This window comes from Danio aesculapii, chromosome 1 (genome assembly GCF_903798145.1).
Source record: "Danio aesculapii chromosome 1, fDanAes4.1, whole genome shotgun sequence".
NCBI lineage: Eukaryota > Metazoa > Chordata > Actinopteri > Cypriniformes > Danionidae > Danio > Danio aesculapii.
The window spans coordinates 12997943-13012100 of NC_079435.1; the positions used below are offsets into that span (position 1 = coordinate 12997943).

Genomic DNA, 14158 nt, shown 5'->3' on the forward strand with positions numbered 1-14158 from the left:
TGTATATCTGCAGAGATCTTGGCACCCAGGCTCTCGGCATCAAGTCAACCCATCTGGCACAGCGGCTGCTGACTAGTCTCTCTGAAACCTTACCACTAGTTTATTGATTCTCACATATGTTTCAGAGTATTGGAAGAACTTTGACACGTGTATGCTTAGGAGTTAAAGATGCTATAAACAAAGGGCTGGTTTGGAGGTATGGTTCACATTTTAGCAGATTTTTGCATGAATTTAGAATCCACACATTCTACACAGTCTATGAACTGCTCTTCCAAAGAAAAGTTGTGTAGATGTTAGAACTTCAGTCTTCCCCTACCATTAAATTAGGGTGGCGCCCCACCCTCCCAACGGCTTTCCCTGCCCCTGCTTGAAGTCAAGTTAATTTTGTTTACTATGTAGTGCCAGATCACGACTAAAGTTAAATAGCTGGATGTAATATTTTATTTACACAATGGCATTTCTGTATCTACATGGACATGGGCTTACAAATCTCTGCTCTCTGAATCACATTTGGTGTAGTTCCACACAGCCACTTTCTGCTGTATGTGAATGAGAGTGCGCGCCACATCTGACAGGCGAATCATTTTGAATGAATCTTTTTTTTGACTCGAGAACGATGAGTCCTCTCAGGAAGTGCTTCGTTCTTTTGCGCACGCGCACATTTTTGCAGGTGGAGTAGAAGATTAGTTCCTTTTCGAGTCTTCTATCGGGTTTGCATCATGCGTTCATCATGTCAAGGACAAAGCCAATCATATGCATTTACAGCTGGAAAATGATTTGATCCGTTCATCTCTTGAGTCCTCGATTTGAGTCGTTCGTTCATCACGTGAATGAAAGAAGCCAATCATATGCATTCACAGCCGGAAAACGATTTGATCTGTTCATCTCTCGAGTCCTCAATTTGAGTCGTTCGTTCATCACATGAAGGACAGAAGCCAATCATATGCATTCACAGCCAGAAAACGATTTGATCCGTTCAACCCAGTATTGGGAACTCCCACACACTCATTCACACACACATACTCATGCATTACAACCATTTTACTATCAATTCACTTATACGGCATTCAGTCTTTGAACTGTGGGAGTAACCAAAGCACCCGGAGGAAACCTACAGAAGAACATGCAAACATCACACAGAAATGCCAACTGGCCCAGATGGAACTCAAAACTGCGGCCTTCTTGCTGTGAGGCGACAGTACTAACCACTGAGTCCCTGAGCGCACGATTCATTAGTCAGAAATCTTTTCAGCTATTGAACGCATGTTGTTAATGAATCACTTGCATTAATGATTCATTGGATCATTCATAATCACAAAAACATTTAATTCTTTAATGAATTAAATGTGAATTAAATAATTCAATGACTCACTCATAAAGACTGTTACTTATATTTTGTACTTAAATACATCCATTTTGTAAACAAAACATTTGAGCAAATATTTCAGTCGCCATATATTGTTTTGGAATTAATAAACATGTCAAACAAATCATTTGAATGGATGATTCATTGGCTGGGCGGCATTGGTGGCTCAGTGGTTAGCAATTCACCTTACAGCAAGAAGGTCACTGGTTAGAGTCCCGACTGGGCCAGTTGGCATTTCTGAATGGAATTTGCATATTCACCTCTGGGTGCTCCGGTTTACCCCACAATCAAAAGACATGCTGTAAGGGAATTGAACTTGTGTATGTGTATGGATGTTTCCCAATATTGGGTTGCAGCTGGAAGGGCATCAGCTGTGTAAAACCTATGCTGGAATAGTTGGCAGTTTATTCCACTGTGGCAACCTCTGAAATAGTGACTAAGCCAAAGGAAAATGTATGAATGAATAGATTCATTGGCTCAACTCAATGTCACGGATGAATCATATGATTGCGTAATTCATTTAGGCAATAACTTGTTTTGTTCCTGAACATGTGCTGCAAAACAACATTTTAGTAACAGATTTATTGATCCAAAAAAAATAAAAAATCTGCGTTGTTAACAAAATGTTTGTTAAATGATTCATTGACTGACTCATAAACAAAGTAAGTAGTTTTGTTCCTGAATAAATAAATAATGTGGACATATCAATTTAATGAATTATTCAATGATTCACTCATGAAGACAGTCACTGTTTCCTTCTGCTACAAATCAGTGTTGTGAATGAATCATTTGAGTAAATGATTCAGTAACTCACTCAATAAAAATGAGCCAAATGTGTCTGCAAAGCCTCCACTCATGCAATGTAATATTTATAAGGCAGAAATTGTAAGAATAGTATGCTAGATTGTCATTCTGAATTTAACAACAGTGACTTGCTTTTTTCATGGATAAATCAAAGCTAATAAATAACTGACATATACATACATATATATATATATATATATATATATATATATATATATATATATATATATATATATATATATACATATATATATATATATATATATATATATATATATATATATATATACATACATATATATATATATATATATATATATATATATATATATATATATATATATATATATATATATATATATATATATATATATATATATATATATACACTCACCAGCCACTTTAATAGGTACACTTTAGCAGTACTATGTGGACCCCCTTTTACCTTCAGAACTGCCTTAATCCATCATGGCAGAGATTCAACAAGTTAATGGAAATATTCCTCAAAGATTTTGGTCCATATTGACATGTTAGCATCACGCAGTTGCTGCACATTTGTTGGCTGCACATCCATGATGCGAATCTCCCGTTCCACTACATGCCAAAGGTGCTCTATTGGACTGAGATGTGATGACTGTGGAGGCCATTTGAGTACAGTAAACTCATTGTCATGTTCAAGAAACCAGTCTGAAATGATTCGTGCTTTATGACATGCCGAGTTATCCTGCTGGAAGAAGCCATCAGAAGATGGGTACACTGTGGACGAGTGTGAAATCAAGAATCATCAGACCAGGCAAAGTTTTTCCAATATTCTATTGTCCAATTTTGGTGCGCCTGTGTGAATTGTAGCCTCAGTTTCTTGTTCTTAGCTGACAGGAGTGGTCTTCTGCTGCTGTAGCCCATCTGCCTCAAGGTTGGATTGAGTTATTGTTGTCTTTCTATCAAGTCGAACAAGTCTGACTATTCACCTCTGACCTCTGGCATCAACAATTTTCTGACTATTTTCTGTAAACTCTAGAGACAATTTTGCATGAAAATCCAAGTAGATCGGCAGTTTCTGAAATACTAAGTCCAGCCCGTCTGGCACCAACAACCATGCCACATTCAAAGGCACTTAGATCACATTTCTTCCCCACTCTGATTCTAAGTTAATCTGCAGCAGATCGTCTTGACCATGTCTACATGCCTAAATGCATTAAATTGCTGCCATGTGATTGGCTGATAAGAAATTTGCATTAACAAGCAGTTGGACAGGTGTACAGAATAAAGTGACCGGTGAGAGTAGAGATATATATATATATATATATATATATATATATATATATATATATATATATATATATATATATATATATATATATATATATATATATATATATATATATATTAGTGGTGGGCCATTATTGGTGTTAATGTGTGCTAACCTAACATGTGTGACTCTTATCAGGCGATAAAAAAAAAAAAAATTTGCCGTTAATCTATTTTCAAATTTGGGTTGGGAGCTGGGTCTATTCTATGCAAGCTATGATGACTTTCATATCAATATTTTAGCGTGGATGTATACCTGGCCAAATTGCACTATAGGTGGCGAGAACGAGTCTTCGAACCTGTGTGTATTCCTACTGTGAAATTACCACACAAAACGTGACGTGCTAACATGGATGCAGTTCACTAGAGTGAATCTGATTAATGTTAGCTCCACATCTAACTATCAGGCACCTGTAGAGTTTATGCGTTTGAGTAAAACATATACAAATAAAATGGACAGGGTGCTTTTTCAAATGAATGACGATGAATGAAAGTCAAACCGGTGAGCTGTCTGACAAAAAAGTGCCCTTCTGAATCAAATGAGCAGGATGCCCTTCTGGATCTTTCACTTGCTTCGAAGACACTACTGACTATGTTTACATGGACATCTGTAATCTAGTTATTTGCCTTAATAGACAATAATATAATTAAGGTGTTTACGTGAAGTGCTTTCATGTAAGAGTTTCCTGTAATTTTGGGTGACTTTAACTGCAGTTCGGCAGTTTCACATTCACTCATGAAAATTTTATTCATGCCCCCGTGACAAACTGGGGTATTTTTAATAACGCACGCCGAATGAAAAGAAAAAACTTCCGCATTTCACAATGTGTGTGTGTGTGTGTGTGTGTGCGTGTTTGACAAAGTCTCAACATTACTATGGCTGTCTCTAAACAAAACATTTGGTTTAATTAATAATTAATTTGGGAAATTTCTGTGCATAACCCAGACTTGCATTTGCCAGAGTAAGAGGAGAAATTGTGTGTGAAGTCATTGCCACCCTTACCGTAGCTGAAATAAGCAGTCAAGACTAAGTAAAACCCATCTATTATAGATCTGGTTTGGCTTTCAATTGCTCCCTCATTCTCCACAGCAATCTGTTGCTGCCTCCTTTTATTCACCAAAGAACTCCATTAAAAGTGATTTTTAGCGCACATCTTTTGTGATCAAAAAAGGTACTGTTATTGAGAGTGGTGAATTACAGCTTTTGAAAATATCAATAAACGCCTCACCGGGTCAATACTGACAAGAGAATTATCTGACAAGTACTCAATTAGCTTCATCTCACTATGCCGTATGTACCTTTGATTGAGGCATAACCATTATGTCATTATACCCCCAAAGAGTGCATGAGTGTTGCAGAAAAGTGATCATAGCCCTGCCTCTATCATTTTAGCATTAGACATAAAAAATGTTATAGCACACGTCCCTACAACCATGAATTATAAAGTGGTTCAAAAGTGCAGCAAAAGTGGTTCACTTCCGCAATTACAGCAGATTACTTTCCAACACCATACTGAACCGTAAACAGCTTTCACACCAAGCAAATCAATTTATGACGTCAAATGTGATTTTACTGTGAAATCGTCCTGAGCCTACTCTTTGTGCGTCACCTTATTTGGACAGATATGTGAAAGAAATGCCATGCTGTTTCAAACGTGTGTTACCTGAGGTCGTCCACGTTTATTACGGTCTTGCTGAGGATGGTTTTTTCTCGTCGTTGCTTCTTGATCTCTATCTTTAGGACTCTGATGTCCTCCAGTCTTTCGTTGTAGTGCACCTCGCCCTTGTTCAAGATGGACTGCTGGATTTTGACCTTTTCATACAGTAGCGAAAGCGAATCATTTCTATTCACCAACTGTGTCCCCAGGAGATCACGCTCACTTATTACCTTGAAAATAAACACATACAAAATATGTTCAATAAACAGCCAAATGGAGATTGAAAGGCAACATACCAAAAATGTAGTATTAGGAGAAATTGTAGATTCAAGGTCTCTCTAAAGCTCTCCTCTTTAAAGCCTACTGTGCTCTGATTGGTTATAGTCTGTTGCGATTGGTCTACTGATCTGAATTTTAGCTCCAAAGGTTCCATTAGTATTTCCCAGTGGGCATCTTGATGTCAAACGACATTAAAATAACAAAGTAGTGTAAATAGAGTTATTTTTGCGCTCCTCCTCTCATCTTTCACTCACAGAAAACTAACAGTTGGAGGGGCATAGCTAAGGAAGTTTCACCAAAACTGATATCAGAGAAGATCTGCCATTCTAGAGCGGAACAAATGGTCAGATTTTGATTAAAGATAATGAAATTTAATTTTTAGCATTTTATCATCTTAATACAAACAATGCATGCTAACAAAATAAACATTGTACATTTTGAAATCAAGCAGACTTTAAGTAATTCACTTATATTTTTGACTTATATTTTGCTTGACAGTTGTTTTGATTTATTTTTCATCCTGACCTTTTTTTCTTCTCAATATCTCAATTATGCGAACCAAACTGTTCCAGGTCTCAGCTACAAGAATTTCAGGGTCAAAGTGAGGCTAATATGACCAATTCAATTCAATTAATTCAAGTTGACTTCTATAGCGCTTTGCACAATAATTATTAAACTTAAAAAAGTTAAAAAGTTAAGTTGTGTATAAGGGTTGGCAGCATATAAACACAACCTGCAGTTATACAGTATATAGTGTTCTTCCAAAAGAAATTATGCGTACATGTTTATTTTAATATTTACCATAGGTTGGAGTAATGGGAATCTGTTACAAACATATACGTTTGTGCAGGAAGTAAGTCTGGAACTACTGATGACGCATTTCAGACTTTGTTCTGAGAGATAATAACTCGATTTACTGTGCATTTTGATTTTTTGAAAGGTTTGAAACTTACATTTATATCCACAAACAGTTATATTCAAGATAGGCTCATTCTGAAAATGTAGCCCTATATACACTTCTGGAGATCGCGAATTATGTGGCCAAAGCTACGTATTGCTGCATTTCATCTTTAAAACGAACGCTTTTGGGTGGTGCTGTTCTTTTTCTCGCTTACCTTCATATGGACGGCTTTTTTTAGCTGTAACCAGTTTGTCCAGCGGCGACATGTCCGTTGGCAGACTTGAGACGAAGCAAAATTGACCTCGACAATGGGGTTCGAGTCCAGTAAAGAATGGTTCCAGAAAGCAGACAAAAACCCAACCCAGGCTCATTATGATTATATACATTTCTGGTGAGAGCAAAATGCAACCCAGGAGCTATGTTTTTTTTGCTATTTTTTTCTTTGCGAATCCACCATTTTTTTATCTATTGCGAGGCCGCTGTGTATGCTTTTTAAGATTTCAAATATCTCTTGCGAGCGCCATTCGAGTCTGCTGTTCTCATGTAAATCCACCAGAGGCCGCTGTTGATTAACTCACTGACTGACTGACCAACCAACCGATCCCCCATCCTCCCCCTTCCATATACCCAACCAATAGTATTTCGAAAAGCACCTATTGACCCACCCAACCCCTTCCCTAAACCAAACCTGAGTGTTCTGAAAAGCAAGGAAAGCCGTCAATATGGAGGCAAGCGGTCAGCTGGTTAGCGAGAAGATGAATGGTCATACTGCCCCGTTGTGTTCGTTTTAAGGATGAAATGCAGCCAAACATACATGTAGCTCTGGCTACATGATTCGTGATCTTGAGAAACGTATACACGTTTTCAGAGCCTATGTTGCAAAAACAAAAGCGACAAAAAGTAAATAAACTAGTAAATAACAGGGTGAGAATGTGGTAAAATCTGAAAACGGGGTAAAAATCAGACAAGGGCTTTTCTTTTTCTGATTGCTTTGTAAAACACTGCGGTTGGGTTTAGGGAAGTGGATGGGCGGGTCAATCGGTGGTTTTTAAAATACTATTGGTTGGGTTAGGGAAGTGGGAGGGTGGGGCTATTTTGCTCTCTCCAGAAATGTATATAGGGGTACATAATCAGACTAAGCCTGTTGGCTATATTGCTTCACTAATGTTGTTTTTTTTTTTTACTTTTAAAAATCAGTTTTCATATTGTGTGAGAAAAACCATCAGAAGTTCTTTCACCTCGGACTGAGGAAAGACGATATATTATAGTAATAAAAGGCGGACCGGCGTTTATGTTCTTTGCAAAAGATTTGATGACTCAGCAATGCAGCTCTTTTCAGGATAATAGCCAAAAAACATCACGCAGCATAACAAATGTGGCGAAGGTTTGGGGAAATGGTTTATAAACAAGTTTTACAGCCTTTGTTATTTTAATTTGAAGAAAAGTCAGGGAGAAAAATAGTTTTGCAATAAATAAATGCATCATTTCTTCATCTGCGGTAAAAACACTATAAATAATATACTTCATATTAGGTACAAATGTGCCTTTTTCTGCCTACATTTTCATTAAACTAAACGACATCCAATAAATGTACATCTATATCAGTATTATATGTTATGTGTACAGGTTTGTTGCATCACACATAGTATACAATACAGCTTGAAGAGATCAAGGATGAAGTTTTATGAATACAGCATATGTGTGGACAGTCAAAAGAGTGTAAAACTGGTGTCAGCAAAGGCAATTTAGACAGAATGGCCTTTGAATTGACTGACCTTTACCAAAGATGCCAATGTCAGCATTATACAGCAGCAGATATTAACACTGCATTTAATTTATGATCTTTATAGTGACCCAATTAACGTACCAAAGACAGATAGTGTAAGAAATGCTATTGAAGAATGTGTTAAATGTATTACTTTACACTAAAAAATGTTAACTTATATGCATCTTCAATTGTTAATTGAATCAAGCTACATTTAAAGCGGTATACATGCAAATCTAAGTCAAAGATACTCAAGATTGGGGGAAAAAATGTTGTAATTATGCTGGTTTTGTGCAGGTCCAAATATTAACACTCGCCACGTGCCAAATGGCAGTAAATATCTGTGCTGGCGAGTGTTTGAAACATCATTTCTTGCCAGTTGGATAGTAGATGTTACTCTGAAAGTGCCTGAGAATGCGAGCTTTGTGTGATTATCAAGATGCAAAGACTGTGTTAATCTGATACTCAACTCTGTGATCTTTTAATGTGAGCCGCTTGTGATAAAAGTGTTTTTTGCATCTCCAAACAACTCCGTTCATAGTGAATTACTGACACAACACCATCTCCTCAAGAGTTTATATATATATATATATCTATATATATATATCTATATATATCTATATATATATCTATATATATATATATATATATATATATATATATATATATATATATATATATAGATATATATATATATATATATATATATATATATATATATATATATATATATATATATATATATATATATATATATATATAGATATATATATATATATATATATATATATATACATACATATATATATATATATATATATATATATATACATACATATATATATATATATATATATATATATATATATATATATATATATATATATATGATTTAGATATAAATGATTTAGCCAAAATACTTAATATCCATTTAAACAACTTCTTAATACATATTTAAAAATCTCCACATAATTCCAGAGCCCTCCATAAACTAAAAAAAAAATAGAATTTTAAATAACGATGCATATTCAAGTTGGTGTCTGTACACATTAAACAGATTCAAACCCAAAAACTGAGCAATGATTAGTCTGGTGGATCTGGTTAATCAAGTTGGACTATCAGCTTACTAAGATCAGAAGCCCTAAATGTTTCAAAACGCCAACACCAATTTAGGGCTTCCCCAGCGACTCAATTTCCTCTCTGGGTTTTAAAAAGAGACTTTGACCCTGGTCCCACTGGACGTTCTCAGAAGTGAGACTCTAGATCTAATTCCTTTTGAGTGAACCTAGATTACGGTGTCTTTCATCCTCAGAGTAAACAGTGTAGTTGAGCAGGACCTCAAGGACAAGCGGAGCATTCAGAGAACGCCTCTCTCTGTCTGTGTACCTGATCCAGCTCTTTCTTCTGCCGGATTCTCTCAGCATCAGCCTCTGCTATGATCTTCAGCAGCTCCTGCTCCTGCGCCTGCTGTTTCGCAAGCAGCTGCTTTGTCTCTTGGGCCTGAAGCTTCATTTTCTGCAGCTCAGCCTGATGGAATTAAAAAATAATAATAATTTTACAAAATTTATAACATTTTCATTTCAGATCATTTCCAACATTCCTATTCAAATGAATTTTTAATGATTCGTAAAAATTAATAAAAATGTAATTATAGAATAAAGCTAAACAAAAATAAACATAAAAAAGTATATATATGACAAATCTTTTCAACAATGAAATGACTTTGACTAAAGATTGTCACCGGGAAGCCTATGCAGATCGCTGGAGAACTACACATCTGCCACCACATGAACTACATCTACCACGATGAAGTGAGCCAATCAACAATGGCTACAGCTGACAATAATCCGGACACTCACCCACACACACAACTGAAACTCATACGCAACGATTACCTGGATTATTTTCACACTCTTTGCTGAGTCTTGTAAGCTTTACGTGAGCAATCCAAAGCGTTCTCCTTGTTTAGCCTTGCCATGTTTTGACCCTTGCCTTGTTTATAGTTTCTGTTGTTTTGCCGCCTGTTTTTCTGACTAGGTTTTGGATTTGCTGCCTGCTCCTGTTTGTCCCTGTTTTGACATTGCCTGTCTGACGATTCTGTTTAATAAAGCTGCATGTTGTCTTTGACTCATTACAAAGATATTGACTAATATTAACAAATACAACTTTAGAATTTAGAGATGGATTACTAAATGTAGAAATTAACATTAACATTAACTTTAAACATTAATTTTAAGATTAACAAATACTGTAGACGTTCGCAAAATAATCAGTCCAAGGCACTTGAAAGGGTTAGTCATATGGCTATTACTAAACAACTAAAAAACATAATTTTTCACATTATCCATGTCAGTGGCATCTTTTTTTAACATTTTCATTTATTTTTCAAGTGCCTTGGACTGATTATTTTTGTATACCTTTAAAATGCCCTAACGCAAAGAGCACAGGCACAATAAATAGCCCTGAAGAACCGTTTGCTTGTTTTTGGACTTAACTGAAGTGTAAAATTGTTTATTGTTAATGATATCTAATTTAGTAACATAAAATAACATGACAAAAAGTGATGACAACAAATTATTATATACAACTTCAATTTATTTTTAAATAGTTAAACAGGTTTCAATGTTTAAGTACGTTTAACTTGATATTTTTAGTCAGCTTGATTGATTTAAGTTGAGATGAGTAGAAAAGTTAATTTGATCAACATGTATATGTATATATTTATTCAAAAATTAACTTTTTACAGTGTACATGTAGTTTTAAAATGCCTATTTCCATTCATATTTTAATTAAAATAATTCATATTAGTGGACATTACGTCATCTGATTAAATATAAAAATTTAAATGTACCACATTTATCATTTACATTCAACACTGCTATCAGTAAATGTTGATATTATAATGTATTAATGATTAATTATTTACATGGTATACATATATTACATTATACTTATATACATATATTACATTATAAAACATTATATCTAATAATTTTTTATATTATTTGGCTGTCATATTAATATAATAATGTAGTATTACTACCACTAATACTACTGCTACTACCAATAATAATTAAAATAATAATAATCAAAATAATAAAAAAATATATATATTTTTTATTAAACTTTTAAAACATATTATTATAATAGTTTAATAATAATAATAATCTAAAAAATATATTATGACTAATTACAGCATATATGATATTCATTCATTACAAACGTATACCTAATCACTTAATAAAGACAATAATTTTTTATTAGTATTATAATATATAAATAAAATAAATTAAACTAAAAAAAAAACATAAAACAAAATAAAAAATTAATAACATAAAATAAAACAAAACAAATTAAAAAAATAAAGTAAAAAAATAAAATAAAATAAAAAAATCAATAAAATAAAATGTTTATAATTATTAACAATAATAACTTTATGTAATATCATTTATATTGATAATTGCTGACAAATAAAAAACATGCTTATTTCATTGATATTTATATTAACATTGTCGTTTATAATTAATTAAACATTAATATAATTAATAAAAGCATTAGAATAAATATGTTATTTTATGATTGTATACACTCCCATCTAATATTGAAAATTGCTGACAAATAAAAAAATATCTGTCATTGACATTTAACATTTTTTTTAGGGTAAGATCTGTTCTTTTTAAATTCTGCACACATTTTCACCTGATGATGATAATTGTTTACACATTTATAAAAAAAAACTATAAAAAAAATAAGAATGAATCACATTCTCTCTTGACATTTAACACAACATTTCATGTTCTCTCCTTCTCCCTCTCACAGTTTAACTTACGAATGCATTTTACTGACAAGATAAACAAGTTTGCGTTGATGAGGCATTAATAAACATTTCACATGCGCACAATAGCTGCTCTTTGCGGTAGTTTGCATGGGATAGGAGGATGGGATATGCTGCTGATTGATGTGTTGTGCATGTGGTTCAGAAGTGCAGTGTGATTTTCTCAGCAAATCATGTCCTTCAGCATGGAGGTCTGTCTATGTCTGCGAGTTTAAACCAACCTGAAGTTCAGGGCTGCTATTCTGCAGCGTATTTCTCTGCTTTTGTTGTCATTCTGGCCTCTAGTACAAAAGCAAACATGGAATAAAAAAGGACTCTAATTACCCTTCTAATAAATGCCCCTGGTTCTATTAAGAGCAATTCATCAGCACATATTATTGCAGAGAAAACACTGCTTGTTTCTGTGGTCGTTTATCAAAATGTAATCATTCTCTTTTGCCTCTTTTGTTGTTTTGCTGATGTAACCACTCTGGAACGGTTAAGGGGAAATGAGTTCAACCAGTGTTTTCCAAAAGCCGTCACTTTTTGTTGCAGTTTTTAGTAAATGTTCACTTTTTAAAACCCACTCCACATTATTTCCCTGCAAATACAAACACATTACAAACAAATTGCATCAGCCTAATCTATTATTAAACGGTTGTTCTGACTAATTACATAACATTTTTCCTTTGAACTCATTTTTTATTTGTATATACAAAAATATGTAATATTAAAATTAATAGTTTTATAATATATCAATCCAATTAATTTATTTAAAATACTAAAATATTATTGCATTATGTAATGTTATATTATATGCATATATTATATTATATAACATTATAGATAATCATTTTTATATTATTGAGCTGTCATACTATTATAATAATGTAATAATATTACTGCTACTACTACTACTATTACTAATACTACTACTATACTACTAGTAATAATAATAATAATAATAATAATAATAATAATAATAATAATAATAATAATAATGATAATGATGATAATAATAATAATAATAATAATAATAATAATAATAAAAAATAATGATAATAATAATAATAATAATAATAATAATAATAATAATAATAATAATAATAATAATATATTTATATTTAATTTTAAAATATTTTTATAAAAGTTTAATAATACTAATAAAAAAACTATTATGACAAAGGACAGTATATATGATATTCATTCATTACAAACCTATACCTTACCACTTAACAAAGGTAATAACAAATAAATTAAATAAAATCAAATAAAATGAAAAATTAAATAATTAATAAAATAAAAAATAAACAAAATAAATGAATAAAATAAAATAAACTAAAAAGATTAATAAAACAAAACAAATAAAATCAAATAAAAATGAAATCAAATAAATTATTAAAATAAAAGAAACAAAACAAAATAAAACAACACAAAACAAATATATAAACTCAATTAAATGAAATAAAATAAATAAATAAATATAATGAAATAAAATAAAATAAGACGGCACAGTAGGTAGTGCTGTCGCCTTACAGCAAGAAGGTCACTAGTTCAAGCCTCGGCTGGGTCAGTTGGCGTATCTGTGTGGAGCATGTTCTTCCCGCGTTTACGTGGGTTTTCTGCGCATGCTCCAGTTTCCCCCCAAGTCCAAAGACATGCGGTACAGATGAATTGGTTAGGCTAAATTGTCCGTAGTGTATGAGTGTGAATGGTGGCGGTTCATTCCGACTAAGCCGAAAAGAAAATGAATGAATGAAAATAAAATAAAATAAAATAAAATGAAATGAATAAAAAAAAAACACTAATAAAATAAAACAAAACAAAATATAAAAAACTAAAATTAAATAAAAACATAAATAAAATAAAATAAATAAAATAAATATTAAATTAAATAATAAATAATAAAATAAAATACATAAAACATTAATTAAAATTAAAAAATATATATTAAAATATTATTAAAATAAAAAACTATAAAATGGCAAAATAAAATAAAATAAAATAAAATAAATGAATGAAACAAAATAAAATAAAAATATTAAAACTAAACTAAACAAACTAAATATAAAAAATATAAAATAAAATAACTAAAACATGAATAAAATAAAATAAATAAAATAAAATAAAATAAAATAAAATAAAATAAAATAAAATAAAATAAAATAAAATAAAATAAAATAAAATAAAATAAAATAATGCATTAAAAACAAAACTAAACTAAATAAAATAATAAAATGAATAAAAACATCAATAAAATAAA

The 14158-nt window shown here is 32.1% G+C and overlaps 1 protein-coding gene across 1 annotated transcript in view; it reads right to left on the reverse strand.

Annotated features, from left to right (window-relative positions):
- The window catches only part of cfap58 (cilia and flagella associated protein 58), a 196508-nt gene that overhangs the window by 97660 nt on the left and 84690 nt on the right, over positions 1-14158 (reverse strand). The window contains exons 12-13 of the mRNA XM_056456599.1: positions 9468-9608; positions 5143-5366 (exon numbers count right to left, since the gene is read on the reverse strand). Coding sequence (XP_056312574.1) covers positions 5143-5366; positions 9468-9608 — 365 coding nt within the window. The remainder of the gene's footprint in view (positions 1-5142; positions 5367-9467; positions 9609-14158) is intronic.